General features: G+C 38.7%; 1 protein-coding gene across 10 annotated transcripts in view; it reads left to right on the top strand.

Moving 5' to 3' along the window:
• The first annotated feature begins 279 nt into the window (after window positions 1-279).
• N4BP2 (NEDD4 binding protein 2) overlaps window positions 280-18115 on the top strand; it is an 86823-nt gene continuing 68987 nt past the window's right edge. For 3 of the 10 annotated variants that reach the window (XR_011538797.1, XM_070615102.1, XM_070615101.1), the window contains exons 1-3: window positions 280-677; window positions 7632-7691; window positions 9375-9480. Coding sequence is in view for 2 of the 10 variants with exons in the window: in XM_070615102.1 (XP_070471203.1) it covers window positions 9450-9480 (31 nt within the window). In the remaining 8 variants the exon portion in view is untranslated. The remainder of the gene's footprint in view (window positions 678-7631; window positions 7692-9374; window positions 9481-18115) is intronic. The other 7 variants (XM_070615100.1, XM_070615099.1, XR_011538795.1 and 4 more) reach the window with 4 other exon arrangements.

Genomic DNA, 18115 nt, shown 5'->3' with positions numbered 1-18115 from the left:
CGGGCCCCTTATCGCTACGTTCACCGGCACCAACTGGCTCCCGCCATCCCCCCGAACCCGACACACTGGAAGGGCTTGCCTGCTCCTCCATGCGACCCCCGCCCCCGCCCCCGCCCCGACAAGGGAAGGGGTAAACACGTCAGGCTTGTGGGCGAGCTATTTTGGGGGGGAGGTGGTGGCGAGAGAAACGGATCCAAAGCCGCCGAACCGGCCAGGCCAGGACTTGCTCTCCAGGGGCAGGGAGGGGCGGGGGCGCCCGCGGGCCCGGGTCGCCAGGTCGGCCCTGCGGGGCGAGCCGACGCGCCACGGCGGAGTTCGGGGACGAAGCAGAGGTCGCGGCGGGGAGCCGGCGGGGGTGGGGGAGGCGGAGGGCGGCGACCCACCTAGGCGACGTGGCAGCCATTCCCACCTCCCTGAGACCCCTCCCCATTCGGCCGCCCACCCGCCCTCTCGCGGCTGGCTGCTGCGCGGTTGCTCTTCCGTGGCCGGACGGAGAGCGGCAGTGTCTCCCCGCCGGGCGCTCACCGCGCGCCCCCCCCCACAGCCCGGGCCGCTGGTCGCCAGCCCAGCGCCGCGCCAGAGAGCGCAGCGGCGGCGGCGGGAAAGGCTGCGGACCCGCGGCGCGCACTCGACGACGCGGCGCCGGCCTCGACGCCCTCGGCGCGTTCCGGGAGCAGGTAAAGGCGGCGGGTGGGAGCTGGGGCCGCGGGGCGGGTGAGGGTCCTGGGGAAAGGGGGCCCGGGGCCCCGAGCCCAGGCGGAGGGCCTGAGGCAGCGGCGGGCGGCGCTGCGACCAAAACCCAAACCCCGCAGGTGGGGGGCCCGCGCTGTCCGGCCCGGAGGCCGGGCCGCCCCGACGGAAGGGAAGTGAGGCGTCGGCGAGGGGCGGGCCCTGGCGCGCCGGCCGAAGGCGGGGGCCGCGGCCGCTTCCTCGGCCTCCAGGCCCCAGGCACACCCCTCTCGCCCCCCGGGGCGCCCTCCCTGTCGGTTCCCGCCGGGATTGACCTGGCGCCCCTGTGAGCGCCTTTGGCGTTTCCCAGGCGGAGCCTTCTTGGAACTTCGGGCCACCCTCCCGAGCACGTAGTCCTAGCAGAGCCATTTATTTACTCACTTGTTCAAACCCAAGCAGCCTCTCACTCCCCATATGCCGATTTTGGATACTGCGGGGACGTGCCCTGTCTTTGATCTCTGTCCCTCTTTGACCCGCGTCCGCACTCCCCGCCCCCACCGCAACTTCGAGCCTCGCTGGGACCCTCCCCAAACCCTGCTGCCATCCAGACCCTCTCCGAGGTGTGCGTTTGGAAATCGGTGTTTGATAGTGAGTCATCTGACCAGTGGCACAGTTTATTCCTTAGGCTCTTTTGGTTAAAACAGCTTTTTCCCTCAGAAAGAGAGCTAGAGTAATTTAAAAAAAAGTGTAGGTGCCAGATTACGCTCAGTGTTGGCTTTAAAGGATCTTCCTCTCGGCAGCAGTCTTGGGATCTGATATTTGGCACCGACACGTTTGTACACATTCTCGCCATGCAGTGGTTGTAATGTCTCCATAGCGCAGTTCTGACTTGAAGGCAGGATTGGCTGGTTTTTCTACTCGACATCTTTAAGCCAATCAAGAAGCGCTGCTTGCCTGGAGACTGCTTAACTCAGAAAAGGTGGGGATTGGTTGAGCTCAGAGAAGAAAATCCTCAAGATCAACCTGGCCTCTCTGAAAACAACGACTGATTTGCAGCTGCCTCTCTTCTCCCACTTAAAAAAAATGTTATCTTTTCATCCCAACATCAGCTTTTTCGGTCCGATTTTATTATTTTCATTGCTTTTTTCCTCTCAAACACCCGGCTCTCTTTTCTAACTCGTTTTAACTCGCCTCCTTCACTTTTCAATGAAAGAATCCTTACCCGTGTTAAGAAATGTTAACATCGTGTGTTTTGATAATCAGCATGGTTCCATTTTCTTACGTTGTCCGTTTTTAAAGGTCAGAAATTAAATCAACAATTTTTAGTTCCTGTGTCAGAGCCTTTATTAAAGTGGCTGTCTTGGGATGGGGGTCTGCAGTGGTGGAGGTGGTGGGAAGAATAGGAAAGCAGTGGCTCCTTTTCTGCAAGGAGGCTACAATTTCGTTCATGAAAAAGGACTGACGTATGAAAGAATTTAAAAAACCCAGTGCAAATCAGCATACAGTACTTAGGAATATAAATTTGTGTACCTGTTGACTTCAGTTCCTTTGAAGTGGAGAGTAAAGAGGACCTGAGTACTGGATTTCAAAGAAAAAGTGGGCTTAAGTTATGGTAGAGGAATTTTTTTTCTTTATTAAAGTAGGCATAGTATCTTGTACACGATAGAGGCTAAAATAAATATTATCCGTGTAGGTGCATGTTATTTTATTTTATTTTTTTTAAAGATTTTCTTTTTTCCTTTTTCTCCCCAAAGCCCCCCGGTACATAGTTGTATATTCTTTATTGTGGGTCCTTCTAGTTGTGGCATGTGGGACGCCGCCCCAGCGTGGTTTGATGAGCAGTGTCATGTCCGCGCCCAGGATTCGAACCAACGAAACACTGGGCCGCCTGCAGCGGAGCGCGCCAACGTAACCGCTCGGCCACGGGGCCAGCCCCTAGGTGCATGTTATTTTAACACCGAGGATTTTCCTTTTTTAAAAATCTTCTTTTCCTTTATGATTATCCATGGTTATGCATATCTTGTGATATGCAAAGCAGGAACCATTTATTAGCCAATGTGAATTTTTGCCTCCCTTCTCCTTGGCTTTTTATTGCAAACTCACGTTGTAAGTCTTGGGGAGAATCTCAGTATGTCAAGTCAAACATCTAATCTTAGATAACTTTTTTAAAAAATTGAGGTATAATTGATATGCAGTATTATATTAGTTTCAGATGTACAGGATAGTGATATGACATTTGTATACATTGCGAAATGGTCACCACAGTAAGTCTAGTAATTGTTGCCTTACAAAGTTAATACAACATTATTGACTGTAGTATTCAACGTGCTGTACATTACATCCCCATGATCAGATCACTATTAAATGCCTTTAGAAGTAGTTTTATTAGGAATTAAAGAAAAGATTGAACTTTTTTGATATTTACCATGCCAGGCAATGAGTAAAACAAATGTCGTTATCATCTTCATCACCCTCATCCTCATAGTAATATAAATGCCAGGCACTGTTTTAAGCACTGTTGTATTTTTAAAAATTTTTTCCTTTTTCTCCCCAAAGCCCCGCCGTACACAGTTGTACATTCTTAGTTGTGGGTCCCTCCAGTTGTGGCATGTGGGACGCCGCCTCAGCATGGCCTGATGAGCGGTGCCTTGTCCGCGCCCAGGATTCGAACTGGCGAAAAACCTGGACCGCCGTAGCGCAGTGCGTGAACTTAACTACTCAGCCACGGGGCCGGCCCCAGCACTAGTGTATTTAATTCTCAGAATTCTATGAGATTTGTACTATTATCGGTTGTAGTATTGTACAGGTGAGGAAACAGAAAATCTGAGAAATGTGAAGAAAGTTGCCCAAAGTCACCCAACTAGTATTTGGCAGAAAAGGATTCAGTCAAGCCTGGATCTTTGTGACCCAAAAGTTGACTCTTAGCACATTCTTTCCATGGCCCTCTGAAACAAAACCTTTGATATCAAGTAAATGATTACATTTCCAAATAACTACCGTTCATCCCATCAGTTGTGAGATGAACTATTATTTTATGTACCTCTACAAAATTAAAAAAAACCCCAAAAACGCTCCAAGTAAACTGTGACGTGTCATTGAGTTTAGGAGGTATCCTTACTGCAGAAATGTAAACACGCCTTAAAATTGATGAAATAAGATATATTGGTTTGTCATCTGAACATTTTTCCCTCTATGTTACAATAAATAATTCAATTTGTTTATATTAAATCTTGTACAGATTTTAACATTACTTGGAATTTTGGTTTATTGAGTTTGCTTTTAAGTACTTTCCTACCCACTGGACGAAAGTCTTAAAATATGCCTCGAAGGGCAGGCTGTTGGAAAAATCTCAACATTGTCCTCCAGAAATTATTTTATTGGTACATCTAGATTGAGTTTAATCAATTTGTGCTGTCCAAACTCATATACAAAAATTAAAAGAGCATTTTATTAATTTCCGTGGAGGAATAAACTGGCTAAGCCAGCTAGATTTTTATGACTATTAGTCAGTAGAATTACAGGATCGAAGAATCCATGTGTTACACTTGCCTGAGCACTGCCTCTGAGTGTCCCAATTTCACCAAACCTCACCAGACTCATGGTAGACACTGTATTTTTCTGAATGTGGATTGTGTGTTCATATCCTTTGATCATCTGTTGGGTCTGTTTTTCTTAAAACTTTGAGAAAGACCCAAACATATTAGTGTCTTTTTTCCTGGAAAATATTTTTCTCTAGGTTTCTTTTCACTTTTGGTTACTTTTAATTGTCAGAAGTTTAAAATGTTCATATATGAAATCAGTCATTCTTTTCCTTTGTCATTGCTTCATACTTCCAAATTAAGAAATTTCGTTGTTTTATAGATGTGATAATAAGTTTTTCCCCAATATTTCTAAAATAAACTCTATAATCAGAATTTATTTTAGTATAAAATGTGACACCACCTTAATTGTTTAAATTACTATTAAATCATTTTAATACTATTAAAAAATTCTGTCTTTCTTGTTTTAGAAAGCCTATGTTATTACATATAAATTTAGAGGTATAGTTAGGATTATTTCTGGTCTCTTGACTTCTCATAATAGTTCTTCAATTTTTTTTAAATGGTTTTTATTATTATTATTATTTCTGTGTGTGAGGGAAGATTGTAGCTGAGCTAACATCTGTGCCAGTCTTCCTCTATTTTATGTGGGATGCTGCCACAGTCTGGCTTGACGAGCGGGGCTAGGTCTGCTTCAGGGATCTGAACCTGCGAACCCTGGGCCACTGAAGCAAAGTGTGTGAACTTAACCACTGCGCCACTGGGCCGGCCCCAGTTCTTCAATCTTTCACTGGATTTTTGTAGCTGTACTATTTAATTTTATTATGTTGCTTTCATAATAGGCTCTGATATTTAAGTAAAGTGAATTTCCCCCTTGTCTTTTTTAAGAAAAATTTTTTTATACATCCTCTCTATTCATTAAATTTAAGAATTAATTTGGGAGACTGGCATGAATAATATTTAATTTCTCTGTTCTGAAGCAGGGCATCTTTTTTTTAAAAATTCTTTTGTGTCTTTGAATTTATTGCTGCTTCTGTCTGGAGTGTCTTTACTGTTCCTCCTGCTCTCCTCCCTAAACTGTCTGCTAACCTACTTCAAGATTTAGGTGGTATTTGTTGTGAAGTGTTCCTTCCACCCCGCAGCAGAGATAATCGCTCACTCTTTGTGTCACCTCTGAGCCTTTGGTGTATTTCCATTATACACTGATTGCTATGTTGAGCTGCCTCCTCCCTCTAGTAACTGAAGCTTACTCACTTTTAAAATCGCCTAACACTGGTCCCAACACTGGGTATGTAGGTATTAAATAAATATTGGCATGAATAAAGGAGATATTTTACTTTTAAAAATATTTTTCCCAGTTGCCATTTGTTTGCTGGTAGTTCTCTAATTTCCAACTCAAAGCTCTTTCCTGGTAACTGAACTCGTGTGTCATCTACATGCGTGACATGTCCATTTGTGTGCTCCCATCGTACCTCAAACCGAGCAGATCCCAAACTGTAGTCGTTATCACCCGTTCCGTCCCTCTCCCAACCTCAAACCAAAAATCTGAAACAAACTGCTGCTTTTCTGTCTTCTTTCTAGAGGAAGATTAAATGAGATAACGTATGTGTGGTAAGAATTCAGTAAATAGTAGACCCTGCTAAAAACTTGACAGAAACATGACCTATTCCTCGTCCTCTTCTTTTTTTCCCCACATTCTGGTTGATCACTGAGCCCTGTTGGAATTTTCCTCCTTAATATCTCTTGAGTCTGGGCCTTTTCTCTATCCCCAGGGGTACCAGCCTACTCCGTGGTTAGCATCATCTCTCACCTGGCTTGCTTCAGTAGCCTCCTAAGTGGTTATCCTGCTTCCAGTCTTGCCTTCCAATCTGTTTTTCCCACTGTAGCCAGAGTAATCTGTCTAGCACATTTGAATGTGTAACTCCCCTGCTAAAAACCTTTTTTGTGGCTTTTCATTGCCTTCAGCATAAAGTCTGAACTTCTTAATTTGGCTTTCGGGGTCTTCGTGATCTGACTTCTGTTTACTACTTCATCTTCATCCTCCGTGTTGCTTTCTCCCTTTGCCCTCAATATGCTAGTCATTCAGTCACTTGCATTTCTTCTTTAAGATGCCAAGTTTGTTAAATCTAAACCTGAGTAGAGAAGCTTCCCTCTGTCTGGAATGCCTTCTCTACTTCCTTGCTTCCCTCCCCTTTGGTTTCATTAACTCAGAGTTGTCTTTCAGGTCTCAGTTGGGGTGACACCTCTATGGGGAAGTCTTCCTTGATACCTCAAGGCTGGCTTACATACACCTTCTGTTTGTTTCCTTAGCATTCTATATCATCTTATCACATTGGAATTGCTTTACTTGTTTGTCATCTTACCATGTACTGGTTAGGATGTAATAAAGGGAAAAGGTAAATTGGCTGTCTTAAAAAATGATATGACGGGCCAGCCCAGTGGCCTAGTGGTTAAGTTTGGTGTGCTCTGCTTCAACAGTCCAGGTTCAGTTCCTGGGCATGGACCTACACCACTTGTTGGTGGCCATGCTGTGGCGGTGACCCACATACAAAACAGAGGAAGATTGGCACAGATGTTAGCTCAAGGCGAATCTTCCTCAAGCAAAAAAGAGGAAGACTGGCAATGGATGTTAACTCAGGGTGAATCTTCCTCGGTGCAAAAAAAAAAAAAGGTGTGATTTGCACAGAGTATACTAAAAGGAGAATTAAATAGTAATTTTGGGGTTTACCAGTAAAAAGGGGAAAGAGACATTACATCTGATAGGTGAAAGTTTTCTAAGTCAGCAAAGGCATACTTGGTAGGCCCTTTTATATCTTCAGTGAAATATATCTTTTGATGTATAATTTCCATCTGTTCAGTTTTTCTGTGTATTAGTTAGAACTTTTTGGATTGCAGGTAACAGACATACAGTTTGAAATAGCCTGTGGAGAGAAAAGGTACTGGTTATACCAGTAGTGGTATGTACCAGTTACTGCTTATACCAATAACCATATAACAGAAATTGCAGGCATAGAGATGCATATCCATAAGGAGCTAAGGATTAACTTGCCCATAGTTGGGCCTTTCCTATACTTCAGTCTATGCATACTGGCATCATTTCTCCTACTGTGGATGTGCTTCCTTACATGTTGGGACCTGGTTCCTGGAAGCACAGGCTTGTCTACTTAGAGCTTCATGTCAGAGGCTCTAGATAGATTTGGTCACATGCCCATCCCTTGATCACTTTCTGCAGCCGAGGGGATGAGGTACCATGCTTAGTTCAGCCTAGGTCATGTGATGTGCTCACTTATATGGCCAGGGGTCCATTAGTAGAAAACAGAGCCCTGGTAGGGTAGGGGAGGAGAAGAGGGAGTTCTCGGCAGACACAGAGAATATTCATTATGATTCTTAACCACCTTTCTGATTACAAATTTATTTTCCTAGGTACTTTGTGAGAAAGAGAGACCTTGTATTATGGACCTGAGTATCACTGCCAGACAGACGGTAAGTATTATTTAAGTCATAGAGTATGAATATTTTTCACATAGGTTTTTAAGCTTTTATTTACATATTTGAGTGTTTAAAAAGTCTCTCATGAGAAGGAAAATGTTATCACAGATTTTCTTACTAGAATTTCTCCAAGAGCTTGTGGTTGCATAAATATGTTGATCCAGGAAGTCTAAAGAACTATATCGTGGTCCTAGTTTTCCCATTTAATGTGTGTTTTAATTTCTCTGCTGCTAAAATGCTACTTCTTGCTAACATATAGTTAGCCATCCACAAATATTATTTGTGCACCTATTTTGTGTATAGGACTATGGCTAAGTGCCAAATTGGAGTATGTGTCATAATCTGTGTTCCCGAGGAACATAGCTAATTGGGGAAATAAACATATGTGGATGAAATTATGTCAGTAAAACCAACAATGTGAGGCTCTAACATAACTAAGCAAGTCTAGTACTGGCAGTAAGTAATGAAAGATTGTAGAAAATGTTCAAGAATTATAGAGGAAATACATCTTTCTGCCCTTCTCTGGCCAAAAGCTATATATTGTTCAGCAACTGGCTTTTCCCCTTAAGAATATGTCTCAGAGTTCTTTCTGGTTTCTACATTCCACCTTAAACTTTTTAATAGCGCATAGTATTCCAAAGTAGGATTTTCTCTTTTTTTGCAATAATTTATTAACCATACTCTTGTCCATCCAATATTTAGGATGTCTTCAATTATCAATTATAATAATTCTTATGACAGAGAGTTACATTTAAGATTATTTGTTAATTGGGTTACATTTTCTATAAATCCTGTCTTTTTAATTACAAACCCTTTGGTACCTTGATGAGATTTAGTATCTACCTTACCCTTATCACAGCGGTACACTTAAAATCATCTTGTAGGCAACTTAAACCCCAGTGAAGATTGATTGTACTATTCTTGGTAGTGTTTGTTTCAGAGGGAGATATTTTCTGATCTTGTCTGGAATCATGCCAGTTTGGGTCCTGTAACTTCCCTGTATGTTCCTTATTTTTTTTGTTTGTTTGTTTTTGTTCCTTTTTTTGATGGTTTTAAAGAAGTAAATTATTATCAGTGTGTTTTATTGTTAGTATCAGTTTTCTTAGGCCTATTCTTCCTAGATGGTTAATATTGAGTATTAAATAGAATATCTTTCTTGATTGTTATAGAAATTTATTATTTTTTGGATATTTTTCCATAAAGGTAAGTAATTTAAAATTATTTTATATAAAACTCCTTATAATATGTACATATAACAGATTTATTCATAAAATGATATGGGGAATTTTTTTAGTGTTGGGTTAATGATTTAGTTTTCAGTAGGATGGTTTTTTTGAAGTGGTGTTTATTGATTTATCCACTTGAATGGTAGTGCTGACCATTGCCATATGACTGTTTGAGTTTGTGTTCACTCTACTGGTATTTGTAGATTTCATGTTCAACCTGAATTTTTTTTAATGGTTAAAAGAAAATATGTCCTTTTATGTTTAAAAAAACTGGAGTTGGTAAGACCTCTGTTTACTATGCTGGAATATTTTGATGATGAGCAAGTATGTATAAGGTTCTCTAGCAGGTTAAAATTGAATAAAAGAGGTAGAAGAGCTTGGAAAATATGTGTATGAAATTTATGTATTCATGGTATCACTATTAATAAAAATTTATATTATTTGTTTTTAGGTTCTTCATTTGAGCCAGTCCTTTCACATTTCTCCATAATACATCAGACCTTACTTACCCATCCTTATTGCCCATATGTTTTTAGAATACACTCTATTTAGGTCAGGTATGTATGTGAAGAAGTTATACAAGCTTGTTTAAACTAGTATGTTAATAAGACTGTCTTTATGGAAAAAGGAAGCTACGTAAAATCAGGTGTTAAGAGTTAAACGTGAACATAAGTGAATAAATGGGATTGAAATAAACTGGATATACAAAGTAAAACTGATAATTGGAAGGTAGTGTCAACTATGTATATTTTTATACGTAAGAGTTTCTTCACTGTACTAATTATTGGTCGGACACTCAAACTGCCTGTATGTTTAGATGTTTTTCCATAAAAGTAGACACAATACATAAAGAGAGTAGAAGGAATATATAGTTTATAAGCTGGAAGAAGTATAGAGGGAAGTCCAAGATTCAGCTTTAATTGATAATAGTGATTGTTGTTTTTTCCCTGATTATGAAAAAAATGTGTACATTATACATTATTTGGAAAATACAAAAGTAATATATATAAAAAATTGTATGTTAAAAATGAAGTTACTTTTGGAGCAGGCCTGGTGGCGCAGTGGTTAAGTGCACACGTTCCGTTTCAGTGGCCCTGGGTTCACAGGTTCGGATCCCAGGTGTGGACATGGCACTGCTTGGCAAGCCATGCTGTGGTAGGCATCCCACATATAAAGTAGAGGAAGATGGGTACGGATGTTAGCTCAGGGCCAGTCTTCCTCAGCAAAAAAGAGGAGGATTGGCAGCAGATGTTAGCTCAGGGCTAATCTTCCTCAAAAAAAAAAAAAAAAAGTTACTTTTAATCTCATTACCCAGAGGTTTCCTTTCCAGTCTAATATCCTAGTCTAATCTAGTCCAGTCCCGTTTGAGTATCTATGTAAATTATGTTTAGTTTTATGTCTTGCTTTCTTTTCTAACATTGTTTTAAAAAACTCCAATGAAATGTTACCCAGAATATAGTCTTTAATGGCTGTATAAAATTCCATTTTATGAATCTGTAGGGATATGGTACTTAGTGGAGTCTAACAAATCTGGGTTCAGATCTCAGTTTTGCTACTTAAGAGCCTTAAGCCTGATAATTACTTTTTCTAGTCCTTAGTTTTCTTTTTTTTTTTTTTTGAGGAAGATTAGCCCTCAGCTAACATCTGCTGCCAATTCTCCTCTTTTTGCTGAGGAAGACTGGCCCTGTGCTAACATCTGTGCCTATCTTCCTCTACTTTTTACATCTTGGACACCTACTACAGCATGGCTTGCCAAGTGGTGCCATGTCCGCACCCGGGATCCAAACTGGCGAACCCCTGGCCACCAAAGTAGAACGTGCACGCCTAGCCTCTGCGTCACGGGGGTGGCCCCCTTAGTTTTCTTATTTATAGTATAGGCATAATATTACTTAGTGTTTTAAGAATTACGTAAAGTCATAATCTTAGCATTCTAGCTGGTATGCATTAAGTATTTAATAAATTATACTTGTCACCAGAAATTATTTTATCATTCCTTTCTCACCAAATATTTTTCAGTTTTTCTTTGTAGAAAAATCACTGTATTTTGAATGTCTCTATATAAATATTTCTGTAAGTTTGTGATTATTTTTTATGATGAATTCCTGGAATTCATTTTAATATACTTAGAATATATGTAATCTAAAATTTCTTGATACGTAGTGGTGCTTTGCTTTCCAGAAAGGTTATACCATTTTATACTCTTTACAGTGTATGAGAATTCCTGTTTTGCTATAACCTTGCCAACACTGGCTATTATTACTTTAAAAATTATTATTTTTTATTTAATAGGCAACATAATATTCTCTTTCAATTCTCTTTATTAATGAATTAAACTTTTTAATGTTTATTGAGTATTTCTATTTCTTCTTAGAATTCTGACCTATTGCTTTCCTGTTCTTCTTGGTTCTTATTCCCTACCTTAATCCTTCATTCATCCAGCAGAAATTCATTGAGTGCTAATTATGTGCTAGGCCTTGTTTTAGTATTGGTATTTAGTTTTGGTACTTATTATTTAGTTTAGTGATGGTATTACATGAGTGAGCAGAATTGACAAAAACATTTGCCTTCAAAGAGCTTACTTTCTAGTGTCAGGGTATATAGACATTAAACAAAATAAACATCTAAATTATGGAGTGATAACTGTTTTGGAGGAAAAAAAAAATGAAGGGGAGATGGAGAGAATGTGTGTCTGTGCAATTTTACATAGAGCCGTTAGGGAAAGCCTCACTACAAGCGCACCATGAGTAAAGTTTTATAAGTCAGGAGTGAGTCAGGTAGATATCTGGGGAAAGTGCATTTCAGGCTAAGAATCAAGTATAAGGGCAGTGAAGCAGAATACTGGGTGAGTTTAAGAAAGAGCAAGAGAAAGAGTATCAAAAAATGATTTGAGAGAGTTATTATGGAACCAGACTGTTTAGGATCTTAACGAGGCCATTTTAAGAACTTGGGCTTTTACTCTGCATGAGATGCAGAGCTATTGGAGGTTTTAAAGCAAAGGAGTGGACTGATTTGACTTATGATCTACTGGTTTAATGCAGTCCGTGTCAACATTCCATCTGGCTTCTTTGCAGAAATTGATAAGCCGATTCTAAATTTCACATGGAAATGCAGGGGGCCCAGAATAGTCAAAACAGTCTTAGAAAAGAACAAAATTAGAAGACTCACATTTCCTAATTTTAAAACTTACTAAAGCTACAGTAATCAAGACACTGTGATACTGGCATAAGAATAAACATGTAGGTCAATGAAACAGAATTGAGAGTCCAGCAATAAACTCTTAGATTTACTGGTCTGTTGATTTTTGACAGGGGTGCCAAGACCATTCAATGGGGGAAAAATAGTCTTTTCAACAAATGGTGCTGGGACAATTGGACATGCACATGAAAAAGAATTAACTTGGACCCTAATCTCACACCATATACAAAAATTAACTCAAAATGGATTAAAGACCTAAATGTAAGAGCTAAAACTATAAAACTCTTAGAAGAAAACAGGTGTAAATCTTTGTGACCTTGATTTAGGCAACGGTTACTTAGATAGGACATAAAAGTGTAAGTGACAAAAGAAAAATAAATTCATCAAGATAAAAAATATTTGTGCTTCAAAGGACACTATGAAGAAAGTGAAAAGACAACCCACAGAATGGGAGGAAATATTTGATAAAGGTCTTGTATTCAGAATGTATAAAGAACTCTTACAGCTCAATAACACAGACAAGTAACCCTTAAATTTAAAAATGAGCAAAGGATCTGAATAGACATTTCTTCAAAGAAGATATACAAATATCAATAAGTACATGTAATGCTGGTCAACAACGTTAGTCATTAGGGAAATGCAAGTGAAAACCACAACGTGATATCATTAGGATGGTCATAATTAGAAAGACAGACAATAACAGGTAAGAATGTAGAGAAATGGGTGAAATTGCTGGTGGAAATTAAAACGGTACAGCCAGTTTGGGAAACATTCTGGCAGTTCCTTACAGGTAACAGAATTATTATATGACCTGAATATATTTTTAATTTAAAACTGGCAAGATTTGCTGAATGATAGACATGAGTGTGAGGGAAAGAGGAGGCAAAAATGGCCCTTAGTTTTTTGGCCTCAGCAACTGGAAGTTGCCAGTAGCTGAGACTGAGAGGACTGTAGTTAGGGCAGGTCTGCACAGGAGGATCAGGAGATCACTTTTAGACCCACCTGGTGTGAGATGTGTACTAGATACACAAAGTGGAGATGTTCAGTGGGTAGTTTGATGTGGGTCTGGAATCAGGGAAGAGGTGCAGGTTGGAGAGATAAATTTGTTGGCATTTTGTTAGTGTTTAAAGCCATGAGACTGAGTGAGATCACCAAAGGAGCTGGTAAATCAGGGAAAGGAAGAGATCCCGGGGCCAAGCTCTCGAGCACTCCACTGTTTCCAGGTTGAAATCCTAAAGAAAATCCTAAAAGTGGTACTTTCCTTAGGAGAAGATACTGAATGTCCTAAGGGTGTTCTCCTGAGGAGGGATTATCCCCTGTGTAGATGCTGCTGATAGGTCTAGACCATTAGGTTTTATTTTATTTTCTAATTTTTGCTGGTTTAGAGAAAAACAATCCAGCAACCTTGCCAAATTATCTTGGTAATCCAACAGATAGTCTTTAGATTCTTTTCGATTTTATATGCACTCAATTGTATTGTCTGAGTAATGATAGTTTTATTTCTTCTTTTCCAATCTTAGAACTTTTATTTTCTTTTCAAGTCTTAATGTACTGGCTGTGACCTCTGGTACAATGGAGCAATGTAGGATAGAAGTGGTGATAGCGGTCATCCTGGTCTCATTTCTGATTGCAGAGGGAAAGCCTTCAGCATTTCACGATTAAGTACCAGGTGATGCTGGTGGTGGCTTGTTGTTTTTTTTTTTTTTGTAAATGCCTTTATCAGTTCCCTTCTATTTCTAGTTGGAACAGAGTTTTTATCATGAGTGGATATTGACTTTTTCACATGGTTTTTCTGCATATATTGAGTTATGTGATTTTTCTTCTTTATTTTCTTAGTCAGGAATTACATTGATTAACTTTCAAATATTAAAGCAATCTTATATTCTTCATCAGTTTTTCCTTTTATGGATCATACTTTTGGTGTTTTTACCTAACCCTAGATCCTGAAAATTTTCTCCTTTTTTTTTTTTTGTAAAGTTTTATAGTTTTATGGATTTAAGTCCATGATTGATTTTGAGTTAATTTTTCTGTGAAGTGTGAGACTGAGGTCAAGGTTTATTTTTTATCTATGGCTGTCCACTTGCTCCAGTACCATTTGTTGAAAAGGCTATTCTTCCTCCATTGAGTTGCTTTACGCTTGTGTCAAAAGTTAGTTGGACATATTTATGTTGATCTATTTCTGGGTTCTCTCTTCTGTTTCCAAATCTATAATCTGTTATCTGATCATGTGTTTGTCCTTCCATTGATACCACACAGCCTTGATTAATGTGGCTATATAACAAGTCTTAAAATTGAGTTGACTGATTTCTCCCACTCTACTCTTTTTCAAAATTGTTATAGCTATTCTAGTTTCTTCATCTTTCCATTTAATTTTAGAATAATCTTGTCCATATCCACAGAAAATTTTGCTAGGATTTTGATAGGAATTATGTTAAATCTGTCCATCAATTTGGGGAGAATTGACATCTTCACTATGCTGAGTGTTTCAGTTCATGAACATACTGTCTTTCTATTTGTTTAGATCTTTGATTTCTTTCATCAGTGTTTTGTAGTTTTCAGCATACAAGTCCTGTATATGTTTTGTTAGATTTATACCTAAGTATTTCATTTTTTTGTGTGTTTGTGAATGATACTGTATTTTTAATTACAGTGTCCATGTGTTCATTGGTAGAATATATAAATACAGTGGCTATAGAAATACAGAATATAAAAATACAGTGGCTATTTAAATTTATATACTTAAATATAAATACAGTTCATTGGTAGAATATATAAATGCAGTGGCTAGAATATATAAATATAGTGTCCATGTGTTCATTGGTAGAATATATAAATATATTGGTAAAATATATAAAAACAGTGGCTTTATCATAAATAAATAATATGGTACATTCCAATGTAACATATTTGCTTGTCTTTAAACAACTCAAGATTTTAAAAGGTTAAAAAGAAAAATGTTATACAGACATAAAGGTAGAAGAAACTGAAAACTAGAGAATCAGACATACAATTTATTTTTCTCTTTATTTTTTTATTTAGTTCATAATAGTTTACGTCTTTGTGAAATTTCAGTTGTACATTATTTCTTGTCCATCACCAAATACGTGCTCCCCTTCACCTCCTGTGCCCACCCTCTGCCTCCCTTCCCCTGGTAACCACTGAACTGTTTTCTTTGTCCATGTGTTTGTTTATATTCCACATATGAGTGAAATCATCTGGTGTGATTCTTTCTCAGTCTGGCTTATTTCACTTAGCATAATACCCTCTAGATCCATCCATGTTGTTGCAAATGGGATGAATTTGTCTTCTTTTCCTGGCTGAATAGTATTCTGTTGCATGTATATACCACATCTTTATCCAGTTATCGGTTGATGGGCACTTGGATTGCTTCCATGTCTTGGCTATTGTGAATAGTGCTGCCGTGAACATAGGGGTACATATGTTACTTGGGATTGTTGATTTCAAGTTGTTTGGGTAGATACCCAGTAGTGGGATAGCTGGGTCATATGGTAGTTCTATTTTTAGCTTTTTTGAGGAATCTACATACGGTTTTCCATAGCGGCTGCACCAGTTTGCATTCCCACCATCAGTGTATGAGGGTTCCCTTCTCTCCACACCCTCTCCAACATTTTTTAGTTTTAGTCTTAGTGATTTTAGTCATTTTTAACAGGTGTTAGGTGGTAGCGTAGTGTAGTTTTGATTTGCATTGCCCTGATAACTAGTGATGTTGAACATCTTTTCATGTTTATTGGCCATCTGTATATCTTCTTTGGAAAAATGTCTACTCATCTCCTCTACCTCTGTTTTGATTGGGCTGTTTGTTTTTTTATTGTTCAGTTGTGTGAGTTCCTTATATTATGGACATTAACCCCTGGTTGGATATATAATTTGCAAATATTTTCTCCCAGTTGGTCAGTTGTCTTTTTGTTTTGATCCTAGTTGCTTTTGCCTTGCAGAAGATCTTTAGTCTGATGAATTCCCACTTGTTTTTTTTTTTTTTCTTTTGTTTCTCTTGTGTGAGAAGACATGATATCATGGTATTTGAAAAGATCCTTTTGAGTTAGAGGTTAAAGAGTGTACCACCTGTATTATCTTCTAGGAGTTTTGTGGTTTCAGGACTTATCTTCAAGTCTTTGATCCATTTTGAGTTTGTTTTCGTGTATGGCGTGAGATAATGGTCTACTTTCACTCTTTTGAAAGTGGTTTTCTAGAGTTCCCAACACTATTTATTGAAGAGACTATCTTTTCTCCATTGTATGTTCCTGGCACCTTTGTCAAAGATTAGCTCTCTATAGATGTGTGGTTTTATTTCTGGGCTTTCAGTTCTGTTCCATTGATCTGTGTGCCTATTTTTGTATCAGTACCATGCTATTTTGATTACAGTGGCTTTGTAGTACGTTTTGAAGTCAGGGATTGTGATGCCTCCAACTTTGTTCTTTTTTCTCAGGATTGCTTTAGCAATTCGGGGTTTTTTGTTGCTCCATATGAATTTTAGGATTCTTAGCTCTATTTCCATGAAGAATGTCATTGGGATTGCATTAAATGTATAGATTGCTTTGGGTAGTATGGACATTTTAACATTTATTTTCTGATCCATGTGCATGGAATCTCTTTATGTTTCTTTATGTCATCATCTGTTTCTTTCAATAATGTCTTATAGTTTTCATTGTATAACTCTTTCACCTCCTTGGTTAAATTTATTCCTAGATATTTTATTCTTTTTGTTGTGATTGTAAGTGGAATTGTATTCTTGAGTTCTCTTTCTGTAAATTGGTTATCAGAGTATAGAAATGCAACTGATTTTTTTTTTATTAATGTTATGATAGAAAATGCAACTGATTTTTGTAAGTTGATTTTGTACCCTGCAACTCTGCTGTAATTGTTAATTATTTCTAATAGTTTTCCCATGAATTCTTTAGGGTTTTCTATTTATGATCATGTTGCCTGCAAACAGTGAGAGTTTCACTTCTTCACTCCCTATTTGGATTCCTTTTATTCCTTTCTCTTGCCTAATTGCTCTGGCCAAACCTCCAGTACTATGTTGAATAAGAGTGGTGATAGTGGGCATCCTTCTCTTGTTCCTGTTAGAGGGATGGCGTTCAGTTTTTCCCCATTGAGTGTGATGTTGGCTGTGGGTTTGTCATATATGGCCTTTATTATGTTGAGGTAATTTCCTTCTCTCCCCATTTTGTTAAGAGTTTTTATCATAAATGGCTGTTGGATCTTGTCAAATGCTTTCTCTGTGTCTATTGAGATGATCATTTGGTTTTTATTCCTCATTTTGTTAATGTGGTGTATCACATTGATTGATTTGCGAATGTTGAACCATCCTTGTGTCCCTGGTATAAATCCCATTTGATCATGGTGTATGATCTTTTTGGTGTACTGTTGTATTTGGGTTGTGAATATTTTGTTGAGGATTTTTGCATCTATGTTCATCAGCGATATTGGACTGTAGTTTTCCTTTTTTGTGTTGTCCTCGTCGCGCTTTGATATCAGAGTGATGTTGGCCTTGTAGAATGTATTAGGAAGCATTCTGTCTTCCCTAATTTTTTGGAATAACTTGAGAAGGATAGGCAGTATATCCTCTCTGAAAGTTTCATAGAATTCTCCCAGGAAGCTGTCTGGTCCTGGGCTTTTATTTTTGGGGATGCTTTTGATTACTGTTTCGACATCTTTACTTGTGATTGGTCTATTCAGATTCTCTATTTCTTCTTGATTCAGCTTTGAGAGGTTTTTAAGAGTCTAAGAATTTATTCATTTCTTCTAGATTGTCCATTTTGTTGGCATATAGCTTTTCATATTATTCTCTTATAATCCTTTGTATTTCTGTGGTATCTGTTGTTATTTCTTCTCTGTCATTTCTAATTTTATTTATTTGGGCTTTCTCTCTTTTTTTCTTTGTAAGTCTGGCTAGGAGTTTGTCAATTTTGTTTATCTTCTTAAAGAAGCAGCTCTTTATTTCATTAATCCTTTCTTCTACTGCCTTTTTGTTTC

The sequence above is a fragment of the Equus przewalskii genome, chromosome 3 (genome assembly GCF_037783145.1).
Source record: "Equus przewalskii isolate Varuska chromosome 3, EquPr2, whole genome shotgun sequence".
NCBI classification, from domain to species: Eukaryota; Metazoa; Chordata; class Mammalia; order Perissodactyla; family Equidae; genus Equus; species Equus przewalskii.
Note: the sequence above shows the minus strand (reverse complement) of the source record. Positions and strands in the feature narration are given on the sequence as shown.